At 50.4% G+C, this 14,875-nt stretch overlaps 4 protein-coding genes across 4 annotated transcripts; all 4 read left to right on the forward strand.

Annotated features, from left to right (window-relative positions):
• Positions 1-246: 246 nt before the first annotated feature.
• PMZ80_001947 (uncharacterized protein) lies at positions 247-1,289 on the forward strand (the record flags this gene model as incomplete). Its single annotated transcript, XM_064870384.1, has 3 exons — positions 247-279; positions 328-505; positions 550-1,289. The coding sequence occupies 3 exons, from the start codon at positions 247-249 to the stop codon at positions 1,287-1,289; spliced, it is 951 nt and encodes a 316-aa protein (XP_064732837.1).
• Positions 1,290-2,989: 1,700 nt separating this feature from the next.
• Positions 2,990-5,043, forward strand: SIW14 (tyrosine-protein phosphatase siw14; the record flags this gene model as incomplete). Its single annotated transcript, XM_064870385.1, has 2 exons — positions 2,990-3,746; positions 4,304-5,043. 2 exons carry the CDS (start codon positions 2,990-2,992, stop codon positions 5,041-5,043), a joined length of 1,497 nt encoding a protein of 498 aa, XP_064732838.1.
• Positions 5,044-8,657: 3,614 nt separating this feature from the next.
• PMZ80_001949 (uncharacterized protein) lies at positions 8,658-9,551 on the forward strand (the record flags this gene model as incomplete). The annotated part of the gene is made up of 1 exon (XM_064870386.1): positions 8,658-9,551. The coding sequence occupies one exon, from the start codon at positions 8,658-8,660 to the stop codon at positions 9,549-9,551; it is 894 nt and encodes a 297-aa protein (XP_064732839.1).
• Positions 9,552-11,422: 1,871 nt separating this feature from the next.
• Positions 11,423-14,295, forward strand: PMZ80_001950 (uncharacterized protein; the record flags this gene model as incomplete). The annotated part of the gene is made up of 3 exons (XM_064870387.1): positions 11,423-11,518; positions 11,569-12,210; positions 12,256-14,295. The coding sequence occupies 3 exons, from the start codon at positions 11,423-11,425 to the stop codon at positions 14,293-14,295; spliced, it is 2,778 nt and encodes a 925-aa protein (XP_064732840.1).
• Between the last annotated feature and the right edge of the window lie 580 nt (positions 14,296-14,875).

Below are 14,875 nucleotides of genomic sequence, written 5' to 3' on the forward strand. Positions count from 1 at the left end.
CCTGGACGCATCAAGCGGCTCAAGTAGTAATCTTTCTTCAGACTCATCTGATGTCCCTATCGATCCTGCGTAGTCGCTTGATATCAAAGAGTAGAGATATTGTTGCTTTGCATGGCACGAATCACTGCGGAAAACATAGTAGGCTGTTCCATGACATCATCACAGACGTTGCTGACTCAAAAAGATTTCTTGAGATGGAGCGATAGACGAGCTGTTGCATCTTCGCTATTCAGCACAAGGTCTAACATGGCGGAAGGAAGCCAGCTAAGGTATGCTGATGTGTGTTCAAATATGGAAGTTATGGACATTGGGACTGATGAAAAGTAGGTTGGCATAAATCTGGGCGACCCTGTCTTTCGAGGCATTTATCATGGCAAGCAGGCTCATGACGATGACCTTGCCGATGTCATCCAGAGAGGTTTGGATGCTGGCTGCACGAAAATGATGATCACGGGGTCGAACATGATTGAGTCGCAAAATGCTGTCAGCATCTCGAAGCAGTATCGTAGGTTGTGCTATCAGTTCGTGGGTTGGGACTAACAGACCTAGCCGGCACATGCTTCGCCACTGTCGGAGTCCACCCTTGCTCGACTCAAGACTTTGACAACTATGAAGGTGGCCCAAAGAAGTTTCTCGACGATCTGAGACAATTGGTACTTGATGCGAAGGCAAGCGGTGAAGCTGTTGCATTCGGCGAAATAGGTCTGGACTGGGATCGTCTCTTCCTTTCGCCTAAGGACACCCAGCTCAAGTACTTCGAGGCTCAGCTCGACTTGGCGATCGAGGTGCAACTACCACTCTTCTTGCATATGCGCAATTGCAGCGACGATTTCACAGCACTTGTGAAGCCGCGGCTAGACAAGCTTCCAAAACGAGGTCTTGTCCATAGCTTTACCGGCACGACAGAAGAGATGAAGAGCTTGGTCGATCTCGGTTTCGATATTGGTGTCAATGGGTGCAGCTTGAAAACTGAGGAGAACTTCGCTGTGGTGAAAGCAGTCCCGCTTGATCGCCTGCAAATCGAAACAGATGGTCCATGGTGTGAAATCCGACCTTCACATGCATCAGCACAGCACCTCAAAGACGCGCCTACGATACCTAAAGCTGTCAAGAAAGAGAAGTGGCAGAAAGGACTAATGATAAAGGGCAGGAACGAACCCGCTGCAATACCCTTGGTCGCACACGTTGTTGCTAAGGTGAAGGGTATCACGATTGAGGAAGTCTGTGAAGCAGCTTGGAAGAATTCGATCGCCATGTTTGGCTTGGGGGAAGGTGCGACCTCGGGCTGAAAGGAGACGAAAGTTACGACTTCACCTGGCTCACGTCCCCAACACTTTCGCCAATCTCTATTGATAGTCGTCACTACTACTTCCCGAAGGGATGAACCTGGCACCCCGCTATAGCTGCCGGCTTCTGCGATCCAGTCGGACGAGTTGCAATGGCGGACTTTTCCAACCAGATCATGGGAACTAGCCTCACAAGCAGCCCGCACCGCGTGTCGCCGGAGGGGATCGTGGAAAGGCATAATTCAGCGCTGTGACGCAAGTCGCAGCAGAGATTGTTACTGTAGCTTTTATGCGAAGTTGAACAAAGTGTAGAGGGCAACCAGCAGCAGCAGGAGGAGAAGACATTTCGAACCTATCAAGGGGGAGTTAGCGGCCTCGGTAAGAGCGTTGCCAGGTCGAGCCTGAACCAGGACTTTCAAAGCATAAAAGTGAGCAACAGTCCTCTTAGATCAGAGGGAGGGCTGTTCATGAATCCTAGCCGTCACATAAGATGCAGGAGTCAATGCAAGAGCAATGGTCGGACATGTGATATGCCGCCCAAGTAGCACGCGACAGACCAGAAGTCCCGGTCTCCAGGCTAGAGGATGTCGTGGTGACATGATACCGCCGATCAAAGACCTAATACCATGCGCAACTTGCAAGAGATCCCGCTACCTAATTCCATTCGTGACAGTCATCCCAGGCTGCAACACAACGTGCCACGAGCACAAAGGCACATCATTCTCGCCCTAACCACTTTCGGCAGTAGTAGCTGCATCTGCTTGTGTGACGTCAGAATCACGTGCTCCTCCTGCCTAAGCTTAATCGACCGTGCGCGTAGCAGTGCGTCGTCCGTTAGTCACTCCGATTGAAATCCTTGGACCCGAAAATTGAACGCGTGAGCATAATTCATACTCTCATTCAGAATCATCCAGTAATTGTGTGGCAAGACATCTCATCATGGAAAAATTGTATACACAAGGGTCGGTGTCGAAGCTGCGTTGACACGGCTGACTTGCTGCGACCACGTCAAGTGCTGCAGGTCGTCGCGCCTGACTCTTTGTCACGCTCAAACGGATCGTCTTTTGTTGGATAGACATCCGGTACAATAGCCTTCGACGGTGCTTTCCAAAGTTGCTAACATCCCATTGTTGGCAACGCCAATCAAGTGGTTCTTGCTGCTGATTTGGCAACCATCACACAAATCGCCAATCACTTACGGCTCTTTCCGGACTTCACCTCTCCACTATTCTACACATTCAATAAATTCTATAATACCGCCTTTCTCTTCCTCAATCACTCCCCAGCAGGACACCACAAACAGTACTTCAAGTAAATACATACGTCCAACCACAACACTACCCTCAACTGTCACCTCGTCGCACACGCAATGGCATTTCCATCAACCATGGCTCTCCCTAAGATCAATGTTCAGAGATAGCTGGTATCCTCTATCGACCACCTCGAACTTACACCCATCAACCCCCATCTCGGAATCTCTCGCATCCTTTGCGTTTCCTGCTTCTCAAGCGGCAGAGCACTCCCAATATCTCAATTGATATTGTCTTGCAGTCATGTTTTGAAGACTGGGTTGGAACCGCTCTTGGCTGGAGAGTCCTTGTCTCTTCGCCTCAACAAAACAGCAACGAAGGTTAGGACACAAGAACCTCATTGCAAACTCCGACGCGTCACTGTCATCGTATCCCAAATTCGAAACCTCTACCATGGCTCTGCTCGAGAGCAACTGGACCTACGCAGATCGAATTGCGAAGGCACTCTGTGCTGTGGTCTCACCTCCTGAGTACAGCTCTCAGACGATCAAACTGGACCAGTCACATCCCCCGACTCCCGATGGCACGGGCCGACCCACCAATTTCCAGACTATTGCTCCGGGAATTTACCGTTCGAGTTATCCCCTCGATGCTCACTTCGCACAGCTCGAGAATCTCTCCCTGAAGACCATCATCACTTTTGTCTCCGAGGAGTTACCACTGGCCTATGGCAACTTCATCTCTACTAACGGCATCGTACATCACCAAATCCATATACGGGCGAATAAGGATCCGGATGTTTACACCGACGCAGCAACCGTCCATCGTGTGCTTGAGATAATGCTTGACCCGTCCAACTATCCCCTGTTGATACACTGCAACAAAGGAAAGCATCGGACAGGATGCATGACTGCTTGCTTTCGAAAAGTCTGCGGATGGACGGACGAAGCCGCTATTGAGGAATATGTTCGGCATTCGACACCAAAGGACAGAGAACTTGACGAAGCGTTCATTCGGCGCTTCGACGCAACCCCATTGAAGTCCCTCGCTCTGGAGCGAGGATATGTCGGAGGTGTCTATAAGCAACCACTGGCAGGCGACACTCAGATCTCCGAACGATCAGAGGTCACTGTTTACACCAACAACAGTGTGGCTACATATGGCACCAGTGAGGCAGGAGAAGTTCTGCACGAATACCAGGAGAAGGTTCGTCAGGAGAATAACGAATTCATGGAATCGGCGAGGCTCTGGAGCCATCGATAGCGCTCGAGGTAACAGGACAGAAGGAGGAGTTGTCTTTGGGGTATGTGTCACTTTCTTAGGGGCAAATGGTCGAGGATGCGAGAAAGATGTCCATCCGCCTTGTGGATTTACTATGCTCAAGGACGGCGCAAAGGGCTACATCAACAGATAGGGCTGTAATCAGGAATGTAGGAAGCGTGGGCGTTGGTCGGCTGACTGGAAGATACCATTGTTGAATAGAGCTAGAGTTAGAGCACAGGCAAATCGTTATGCTCGTTGCGGCATTGCCAACATAACCACTTCTTCAATTCCTACCCGTATTCCATCTAAGAGGCCTATGCTCCTAGTGAAATCTGATGCCCCAGGCATTAACTTGATGCCTTATCGATAAGCGACTAAGCGTTGGCCTCGAACGACTCGTGCTAATGCGGGACGATATATTCCTTCTCAGAGAATCATATCACTATCTATCAGCCCTTACCCCTGTCCAGTCGACGTGTGCCCCTCTTCTGCCCCTTTCTACAGAACCATTCAAAGTCTCAGCACAACATCAATCGCAACCGCACAGGCTCGAAGTCTCAACGATCACTGCAAAGACCTTCGAGTTTGATCCCGCTGTACGAAGTGCGCCGTCAAAAGTGCACATCTCAAACTGCAATCAGCAGGCGAACCCCTTAGGTGGTACCATTGTAATGTCCTCCAACGTCGGCCTCAGCACGCCGCGTGGCTCAGGCACATCCGGCTACGTCCAGCGCAACCTCAGCACTCTCAAACCTCGCGCAACAGGCTACGGCCAACCCTACAGCCTGAATGATTCCGCGCGCCCGCCGAAGATCCGGAAACCAGACGAAGATATCCTGAAACACGACCGACTACGCGAGATAGAAGTCAAGGTCCTGGAGCTACAGGATAAACTTGAGGAGGCGGGCGAGCTAGACGAGGAGGAGATAGAAGAGGAGTGTGAGAAGTTGAGGACAAAGATGGTGGGGGATGTTGAAAGGGGGAGGGATAGTAAGAATGGGAGGAGTGGCGCGCGGGTGAAGAGTTATCAGGTTCATGAATTGGCGGAGGCGAAGGCGAGGGAGAGTGAGAAGTTGAGGAGGGCGTTGGGCTTGAAGGGGGAGACCAGAGATGGGGAGGAGGGGGAACATCCTATGGCGCGGCAGGAGAGGAGGAAGAGGGAGGCGGAGGTGCAGAGGGTGAAGAGGGAGGAGGATGATGGTGGGGAGGGTGGCGCTAGGAGAAGAAGGTACGAGGATGACTGATTGCATAAAATACTCGTCTCCATGCAGATACCACTTGGTAAGCAGATTGCGCAGAGCGCGGCATGAAAGAACCCATGTCATTGCAAGCAACCTATCCGCCCAGACCGACAGTCAAGCTGATCCATATGCCCATCGAGGTTTGTACACGAGCTGAGAGCACTGAACGTGTCGTTGACGAACTTCAGTCCTCGCCTGGACTCTGCAGCTGAAGACTTTGAATTGCGGACAATCAAGGTTGTACACAGTACAAGCTTCGGCACCTTCTAGGCTTCATAGCGGCTCAACGCTGTTCGCTTGTGTTTCGCGATCTGATGGTCTCAGGAACCGGCAGGCGCAAAAACCATGATGCTACGAGCTCGGGTGAGCAGTCTCACGACGGCAGCTGTCACCGCCACGATCGGATCTGTCGTTGGCACTGGATGTTGAACTGGGCGATCTGTGCGTTGTTTGCAAGCCGCCGTGGTATTCTGCATGGGCTGAAGCGTGTTCGATGCATGGATGATAGCGATCTTTTTTCCAACATCACGGTGCTGTGGCATTGCCAGTCTGCATGGAGGAAGCAACGATGGGGTTAATAACAAGGACTTCACATACCAATGCCAGCAGCTCGACAGGAACAAATGAATTGTGGCATACAGAAATCGTTCCTTGATATACTATACGCAACCTGGGACCCACGAGCACCAACTCTGACGAAACATGTTGGATGTTTCGAGCGCTTCCGATGTTGAACCACCTTCTTTGCGACAAGCATGAGTGAACCAAATGCATATTCTATATCGCGTGCTGAAGAGATTCGATTCGGATTCTGTGCGACGCTCCATCCTATGCTAATGACTCAGATCGACGGTGCGCAGGCGCAATCATATCTCCAGAGTGCTGAGAAGTAAGAGGTTCCGAGCTTCGGTGGTAGAGAGTTGCATTCGGGGTGCAAGCTTCTTGATGTTAGCAGGAGAGAAGACGGCGTGGCAGAGGCGATCAAACCTTGAGTCAAAAGCTTGTCGAGTTTCTCACTCAGCGTGCAGCTCGCGCTATTTGAGACGACTGCCAGGCGTCAGATCTGGTGCCACAACGCACCACTGCGAGGAACCATACCAGAAGAAGGACCATTCATTTCGCCTATCAACACCGATTGGTTGGAACGTGGTAAAGAGATATGCCGAGGTGCGTTCTCATTGGCTGTTTTGTGTGTCCCAGATGGAGTTGCACCCGCTTGGGACATAAGGCAACAGCAACCGTTCACGGATTCAGTACTTCTGAAGTACCTGATGTAGATGAATATCACTAGCAGATTGCTGCAAAGAGAACATAGCGAGCATAAGTCCTGAAATGAGTTGTACATTGCCACTGTGAAAGAATGATTTGTGCTCAATACTCGCTTGAGTCGGCTTTACTATGGGGAGGAAGACTCATCAATCAGCGAACTTCGAGTCTTTATGAAGGCGACAAACTCACTTACCGGAAAGCACAATGCCGCAGACAGTTGTTGCTTGTGAACTTGAAGTTGAAGGCAAAAACGCTAAAGGAAGGTGTTCCTGCGGGCCGGGCTCTAGCGTTTTTGCCTTGTATACCCGGGACACATTTATGTGTCCCATTGCCGCCCTACGTAGTATTAGTATCTGGACGTCTCGTCAGAGCAGTCGCAGACTTTTGTGTCCTTGCTTTCGTATGAATGCGACGATAGAAGTCCCCATGGGCAAGTGTACTTGTGCACCGCCTTCTCAGGCATATTAAACACTACGCTGCTGCTTATACATCCACCATGAACCCTCTGTCTGACCGAATGCAACTATAGCGCATGACGAAGCCGGTGTTTGTAGATGAGTCCTTAGTCGGCACATCTGGGCAGAATTATGACTATTGATACAATGACACCATTTCTCATACATGCTACATTCGCATGAACAAGCTGAACAGTGCTCGAACATATCACGAGCTTGTCAAGATCGAAACGCGCGTAGCCCGGTCAAATTCGTAAGGCCTCCCGCTTAAAGATATGGCTTGGCCGCGTTGCTCAGCCGGCAGTGAGCAATCACCACTCTGCAAAGTTAGGACGGACAAGACATGAACTGGACGGTCGCGCCATCATGGACTCTTAGAGATACACATACTCTCAGGCCGCAACAATGCCCGGCTGGCTCACAATTTGTCCTCGGGGAGGTGACGGTAGGTTGGTAGTCGACGCAAGACTTAATGTCGCACAACGCCACTTTCGTCTCGAGCGGCTCCATAGAGCGTAGTGTCGTTACCATCGTAGAAACATCCCTTTTACGGCGCAGCACATGAGCAGTGACTCTGCATCATCTCTCGCCCTCAAGAAAGATCAAAGTCATGCATAGTTAAAGCGCAGACATTGCGTCCTCGACAAACATGTATACTCTTAGCGCCTCGATCTTCAAATCTGTGCCCTTGCTTGTTGGAACGCCGGGTTTCTGGAATTGCCACCCATCCACCAAGTGAATCAGCCTTGGGCAGCAGAAGAAATGTCAACCAATCAAAGAATAGACTTACCGGTGCTTCTGTCTGCGTGAGTGGTCTTTCCTTCTGGGAACCGCCGAAAGCCTCACAGGCTTTTGACGTAGGCTCGGCAGGGTGGCGCGAAACCACACCTTTTACAGGTCATTACTTGCCTTCTAACAGTGCAGGGAAGGTATCGACTGGACAACATTTTTGTGTCCCTCGTAAGGCAAGGTATAGAATCGGATTTTCGGTCTCGTACGGCAGTGACGCTTCATCTCACACGTCAAAACAACTCCCAGTCGGTGTTAGGCTGAGTGTTTCCCTAGTGAGTAGCCATTTGCAAGATGGGAAGGTCGCCCCTGGACATTCGAGGTCTCAGGCGTCCGCCTACAAGCATCAGATTGGGCAGGTTAGGCGGCTCACCACACCATCTTGCATGTCCAGAAGTTGCTCGCCAAGAATGGATTTATTCTCGAGAGCTCGCGGCCCTAGTTTGCGGACCTGAAAATGTTGAGCGATACAGAGTAAGTCGATATTGCGATCGATGCACTTCCACTTCAATTGGTTGACTTCCACATGCCTCTCCAGGGTATATATTCGTGGCCCTTACTGACACCGTACAGCCAGGAGTTTTGTGCTGCTCCGGGTGAAACAGCTGCCTCAGTAATCTTGCTTGCGAAAGGTCCGCCCGTTCTTGGCTTCTCACATCAGCTTATCGAATAATGCGTCTCCTGCTCTGATCGTACATGGTGATTACCAAGGTAGGTAACAATCCAATGATGCATTTGCAGATACAGTAATATACGAGGAATGGAGGTACGTGTAGGTACGGAGTAGCGCTAGAAACTGCAGGTGGGTATCTGGGTACGGCCGTAGTGACTACATCAGCCAATGAGGTGCGGCGGATGCCCGGCAACTGCACAACCGTCGGGTCATTCTCAACTTCCTCCATCTCACTCGGCAAAGGTCTTGTTGAGATCAGTCAGCATATCATCACGAAGTATGTCGCTTACATCTGAGGCATATTATACGTACGAGAGAAGGCCTGGCTGATCACTACAAATGTCCAGAGCACCCCAACCTGGACAGGACTTCACCCACAAAACCACCCCCAAACCCAACGTAGTTGTTCGACGAGCTACTTTAACACCACCATGACGTTCACATCGGTTTATGCGCCGTTCTCGAAGAAACCTCAGATACAAGATTTCAGTGGCTCATCACCTCTAGCAACAGCCCTGCAGATCAACTTCTCATTCATCTCGTGGATTCTTGTCGGTGCATCCCTGCAAGCACTTGCAGTTTACCTGTTCTCGAGCGGCCGATATGTCCTCCTTATCAGCACAATCGTATTGGTCGCGAGAATTGCGAGGTCATTCCTACAGTATTATAATGTCCTACCAAACCCTTACCTCGAAGGTGTAATTCCTGGCCGAACGACTGCGCTTCTGCCGAACAAGGAAACAGGCGAGGTAGAGAAGGCGTCCGCCCGAAAGATTGCTGTTCTACACTTGGGCGCAAAATCAAACTCGCCTCTCGGCTACTTTGCGCCGCAGTTCGCGACAGTGGCTGACTGGTTGCACAAGATGGACAAGGAGAACGACTCCGGGAGGGTATCAGGCTTCCTAGGACAGACAAGTTTTTACCGCCTTGACGAGCGAGGTGCGCCTGAGGTGGTCGCGCTGTCGTACTGGGATAGTATTGAAAGTCTCTGGGCCTTTGCTCACGACGATCTACACCGTGAAGCATGGATGTGGTGGGAGAAGACCATCAAGGACAATGGCTACGTCGGCATTAACCATGAGATTTTCGAGGCTGATGCTCAACACTGGGAGAATATCTATATCAACTTCCAGCCCACTATGATGGGTGCAACCACTTATCTCAAGAAAGGTGGGAAGACTCTGGAAGGTGGTGTCGTTCCTGATCAGTGGATCAGACCTCTTATTGATGCAAAGCGAGGTCCATTGGCTAAGAGCTCCGGCCGTATGGGGAGAGATCTTTCCCAGTATGATGCGAACAGAGTTGCGAAGGAGCTATATGAATGAGCAAGGACATATTTCCGAGCTTATTGCCTGTTGACTGGGCGGATAGCGTGCAAACTGATTTGGTTTTCTGGTATCTGGCGGTAATGTTCGGTAGCCAAGTGTCACATTGGATAATATCAAACGAGAGCCCGCTCTAGCTCGCAACCGCGGAAGTCTGATTTACTTTCTGCCTTCGATGCCTGGTATGAAGTGCTCATAGCTAAGCACTTTTCTAATCTCGAATGCATGAAGTACGACAAAGGACCAGGTGGGAAGCATCACAACGCCGAGAAATCAGCGCAGGAGGTACCTACATGGTGGGCTAGCACGAGCATCGAAGACGACACAGTGGTGGGTGCCTGCGTTGGACGCGTTTAGCTGAAACACTAACGCAGGGACACTGCAGTTAAGCGCCTGAGGAAGCGACTCAGGGTCGAGCCTTCTACTTCAAAACTCGTACCTGTACTGATGAGAAGACTGAGCTTCACAAACTTCCAAACCGGAAGAGCACTTCGATTCATTCATCTCAAAACCCTACTTATTCCGCTCTGAAGCTCAGTAATCGCAACAAGCACTCGTTTCGAAGTTCGAATACAAGAATCGATCTCCTAAAAGCTGTATTAGTGTCCAAAGCCGAGGCCGGGGCCAGTTTCTCTATTGAGTACGAGCGACCAGAACTTGTATCGAACCATTCAGATCTTTCTCCTACTTCGGCAGCCAAATGGGACGGTCACTCTGATGCATCAGTAGCGTCGCGTTTTGCCACGGTTGAAAGGTCCGCATACGGATCCGAGGCTTTGTCTCAACCCGATATCTCATATCACTGAACCAAGCGTACATCTTGCTCTCTTTGACTTCATCTGGAGCAGCGTGATGGCTGTTGACCGTTACAGACTCCCTTTGTTTGGACGTGACACCATAGCATATGCCTCGATACGGTCACGATCCACAAGCCTACGAAGCGAGCTGCAATAGTTTACACTGTAGCCCGAGACATATGCAACTGCGGCTGGCATCTAATCAAAATCTAGGTAAACTAAGACATTAGCAACCCTGCGACGAAAGGGGCATATTCCGTTGTTCTCTCATGCTATGGTCGTCAGTTGCATCTGCGGTTTCTTCCAGTCTCGAGAGCACAGACAGCCCTCAGCGACAGGTTGGAAGTACCGAGCAAACGCAAATCATGGACTGAAATTGTGGGAAGCTGTATCTATGCTCTCGAAGCAGCACTAGTGCAGAAACAGCCGCCTTGGATACGAAATGCAACCGATATGAGACACGCTAATGCAAGCCCCCTTTGTAGTAGCTATGAATCGTCGCCTGTCTATTGCTTTCGACCACTTTCTACTGGGTCTTCTGGCTGCACGTCTGCATAGCGTGAGGCTACTGGGTATTGATGCTCCATAATCCGCATCCGCGGGGTGAGCGCTCAAATAGTCGCTGGTCGAGAATGTATACTGAGCAGTGTGCTCTCATGAATCGGTAAGTAGACTGTACAGTCCTATGCTGAAGCAGAAGGTGGCTAACAACAGGCAGAACTTGGAGCAAGAAAACAATCCTGATCATCTGGCAGTTTCACTTGTTCGCAGACACCATTAGTGGCGAGCTCCACCGCTTTCCGGCTGATCTAGTCTTGCTTCATGTTTGCACTGACATATAGCCCGTGAAGTTTTTGCGGCGTCAAGACATGCTCGAACGTTTTCTCAATCTGTGCCCCTACGGTAGTGTATACTTTTAATCCAGGAGGACATTACTTCAGGCAGGCCAGCCTTCTTTTACATACACCACATTGATGTAAGAGGACCGACATTCGGACTTGCTCTACTAGATACATGCGGAGGCAAGCTGCCAGAACCTGACTGCAAGGAATAACGTGTACAACTGCGTTCACAATGGAGTGCTTGCAGCCAATCTCTCTGACCAACGGAACTCACGAATGGTTCAAAACATCCCTCAACTTCACTCAAGACCAGTGGGCAGAGCTATTGGTAAAGTACTCTTTAGGAGATCACTAGAGGGAGACTGACCAGGACTATAGATACATGGCCAGGAGACTCATAAAGAGATGATGATATGCCCAGTGTGGAGCAATATTGACGAATTATTCTCTGCAATTCCGTCAGAGCAAGTCAACATAGCTGTCACGCTCCTCAAATCCAGCAGCGAGCACTTATTCCCTGAGGATCTTCCTAACGACACGCTACTCTCCGCATTGCGCAGTCGGCTATATCTCCGTCGTGAATCTTGGAAGGGCGGAGAGAGACAAAAGATTCAGAGAAAGGCATTAGCCGAAGGACGTCCAGGTCAACCTAATATTCCAGTGCTCTCCCAAACAACGATACATGACGACCTTGACGACCCTGCTGAGCAGGAAAACGATGATCATGGCGCATCTCTTACGAAAGTGGTGATATTGAAGCTTCCGAGCCACTTAAGACCAGAAGCAGATGGTAGCGCTTCGCGAGATGTGGATCAGACTCGTAGTCCTGATCTGGGACAACAGCACCTAGCAGTAGGTACAGTGTCTTCCAGCAGAAAGAAGATAATGGACGATATAGACACAATTACCGTTGACGTCGAAGGTCGGAAAGAGCTGGAAATCGCAGCCACTACTTCGACGAAGACATCCTCTTCATTGAAGAGGCGACGAGAGGCATGTGATGGGTGTCATAAAGCGAAGGTACGTCTTTTGCTGCTTTCGGACCATTCGCGAGCTAACAAACAGAAGAGGCGTTGCATGCATAAAGAGCCAGATAAGGACGTCCCACCACAGCTAGAAAAGCCTACCAATCCGATTGAGAACGCAGACACATTTGTTACACCGCACCCTGCTATCGCACACGATATCAGCCGTCCGGCCGAGCCTGATACGGTCGACACGAGTATATTCGTTTCTGTCGACAGCACCGTACCTCAAAACCTGACCTCTCGAGACCAGGACCAAGATCAGGCAGTATCAGATGAGCACGAACCTCAGCATAGCCAGACAAGACGACCATATAGTCCGACTCCCTGCCCTGATCTCACGCCTACCGAACCGCATTGGGGTGTCCATCATAAGAAACCTCTACCCTCACCGCCAGCCTCTGACCACTGTCACGATTCCACCAGCGATCTGTCTGCCGATCTAATATCAGTCGACTCGAGACCGGAAGACAGAGAAATGAGTGTAGAAGCTGGTAGATCAGCTCGACACTCAGTTGCAGAGAAAAACAAATACCATAGTTGCAAAACAGAGCATATACCAAAGAAGCAAGTGGAGCTAGAAGCAGAGATACAGAAGCTCAAGGTATCTCTCGAAGAGGCCCAACATCTGCGGAATGTTGACGTTGATACACTGAAAACTGAGCTTGCGATAGCACTACAAGCAAGCGGTACCCTACGCCAAGACAAATCTACACTGGAGCAATCGCTAGCATTACAGAGAGCAGAAGTTGTGAGCTCCCAAAACGATACTCTCACACTTCGCGCAAACTTGGAAAAGGAGCAGGCATCGCTCAAAGGGGCGCAAGAGCAAATCGCGATCCTACAGCAGAATTATGACTTCCTTAAGAGCGAGCATAAGAGTCTGAAAGCAAGTCTTAGCGAGGACAGAACTAGATCTACGGGTCAGGAGAAGCAGCTTCGGCAGTTGCTTGAGACCAAGAGAGATCATCGAGTGATCGTCGGTGATCTTCGGAACCAGATTAGCAAGTTGCAGCGGTTACTGAATGACGAAAAGCAACGCCATCAACAAGAGGTCAAGGATCTCGAGACAAGGAACAAGACCTTGCTGCAGTCTCTGAATGACGAGAAGAAGAAACAGCTCAAGTCCGCTGACTGCGACAAGACTAATATGGCAGCGACTCTAACATTACCCGAGGAGGACACCACGCGTCAGAAAGCATTCGAACAGGAAGCGGCAACGTTGAGAACAACAGTCACCGATCTTGAGAGGCTGCTGTCGGAACCACGCGAGGAGCTCGTCACTCACAAGCAAGAAGCTAAAACGGCGGATACCCGATACAAGTCCAATATGAACAAGTTGCGCCGGGACATGGTTAGCGCAAGGACCACGGATGCCGAGAAAGCCAACAAAAGAATCGATGAGATTCAGGTGACCGCGAACCTTGCACAAAAGGAGGCAGAGAAGGCTATACAAGCGAAAGAGAATCTGCAGGCTCAACTCCAAGCTTCGAAGCAGCAAGCCCAGAAGCTCGACCATAGTTTCAAACCATTCGTCAATCTATACGACTCCCTCATCCTTCAGCACCGCAAGCTGTCGCTTGAACACGAGCAACTGACTGAAGGGCGTCAAGCACCGCAGGTTCCAGTTGCTGACTCGCTTCACTGCCGCAAAGAGGCTCATGTGCGCGATGCCACTCCTGTTTGCAAGCACAAATCTGCCTTCCAACACAATGTAACTACATTTTACGAGACAGTCAAGCATCACGAGCACTATAAGCAACAAGCCAACAGAACAGTCATCCGCTGGCAACGATTCTACGCTGATCTGATCCACGTCTTCTTCAAGCATATCGGTGAAGACTTCGATCTCAAGCGGCTGGAACAGGTTATGCGAAAGCATGGCATTGACAGAAAAGTGGCAAGAGAAATCGTGATTCGAGGCGGAGAGTGGGTGCCTTTTGTCGCTACTGCTTCGGAGGATCGATGCACAGATGACAGACGAACGTGGGATGATAAGATGTGTCGGACACTCCCCGAGAGCGCAGCCACAGCTCGTCAGGAGATCGAGGAGGCTTGGAGTGAGGGTGATGAGCGGTAGGCGGGTGGTTGTTGGATATTTGTCACACAAAAGCCAATAGAAAAGTGCTGTATTTGCCTATAGAAATGCGATCCGAAGCCCCTTAACCCTTTTTGCTTTCGAACAAGAAGAGTCTGGTAGAATTTGGCTACTTAGCACTGACCAAAAGCTTCTCTTAGAGGCCTCATGAACATCCAAACCTCTTGTGTATTCCCACTCGATCTGAATGTTCCGGTCTGGCACCCCTTTCGCTGCGGCCAGACGGCGTCGCCAAGGTGGGCATCGGAAAAAAGGTGTGGTGAGGACGATGAAGGGATGTAGAGTTAGGTGGCTAGGCGGGCGAAATAGCGTATATGCTTTAGTCGAAAGTGCTGCGTGTCGTCAATGCTAACTGTTATGGCCGCGATGTTGATGTGAGGTCAAGGTGAAGGTGAAGTACTTCGCATCGCAAGCTAAATCCCGCTCAGTGACGAGGTCATAATCAAGCTAGGGTCGGTGTCTCGGTTGGGGCATTGCGGAACAAGTCGTCAAGATCTTAGTATGTAGCGTTCCATGAGCAGAAAACGGTTAGGGGTTGAAGAGCGTAGAGCAAGTAGCACGT

Source organism: Knufia obscura, assembly GCF_036327395.1.
Source record: "Knufia obscura strain CCFEE 5817 isolate CBS 148926 chromosome Unknown scaffold_2, whole genome shotgun sequence".
Taxonomy (NCBI): domain Eukaryota; kingdom Fungi; phylum Ascomycota; class Eurotiomycetes; order Chaetothyriales; family Trichomeriaceae; genus Knufia; species Knufia obscura.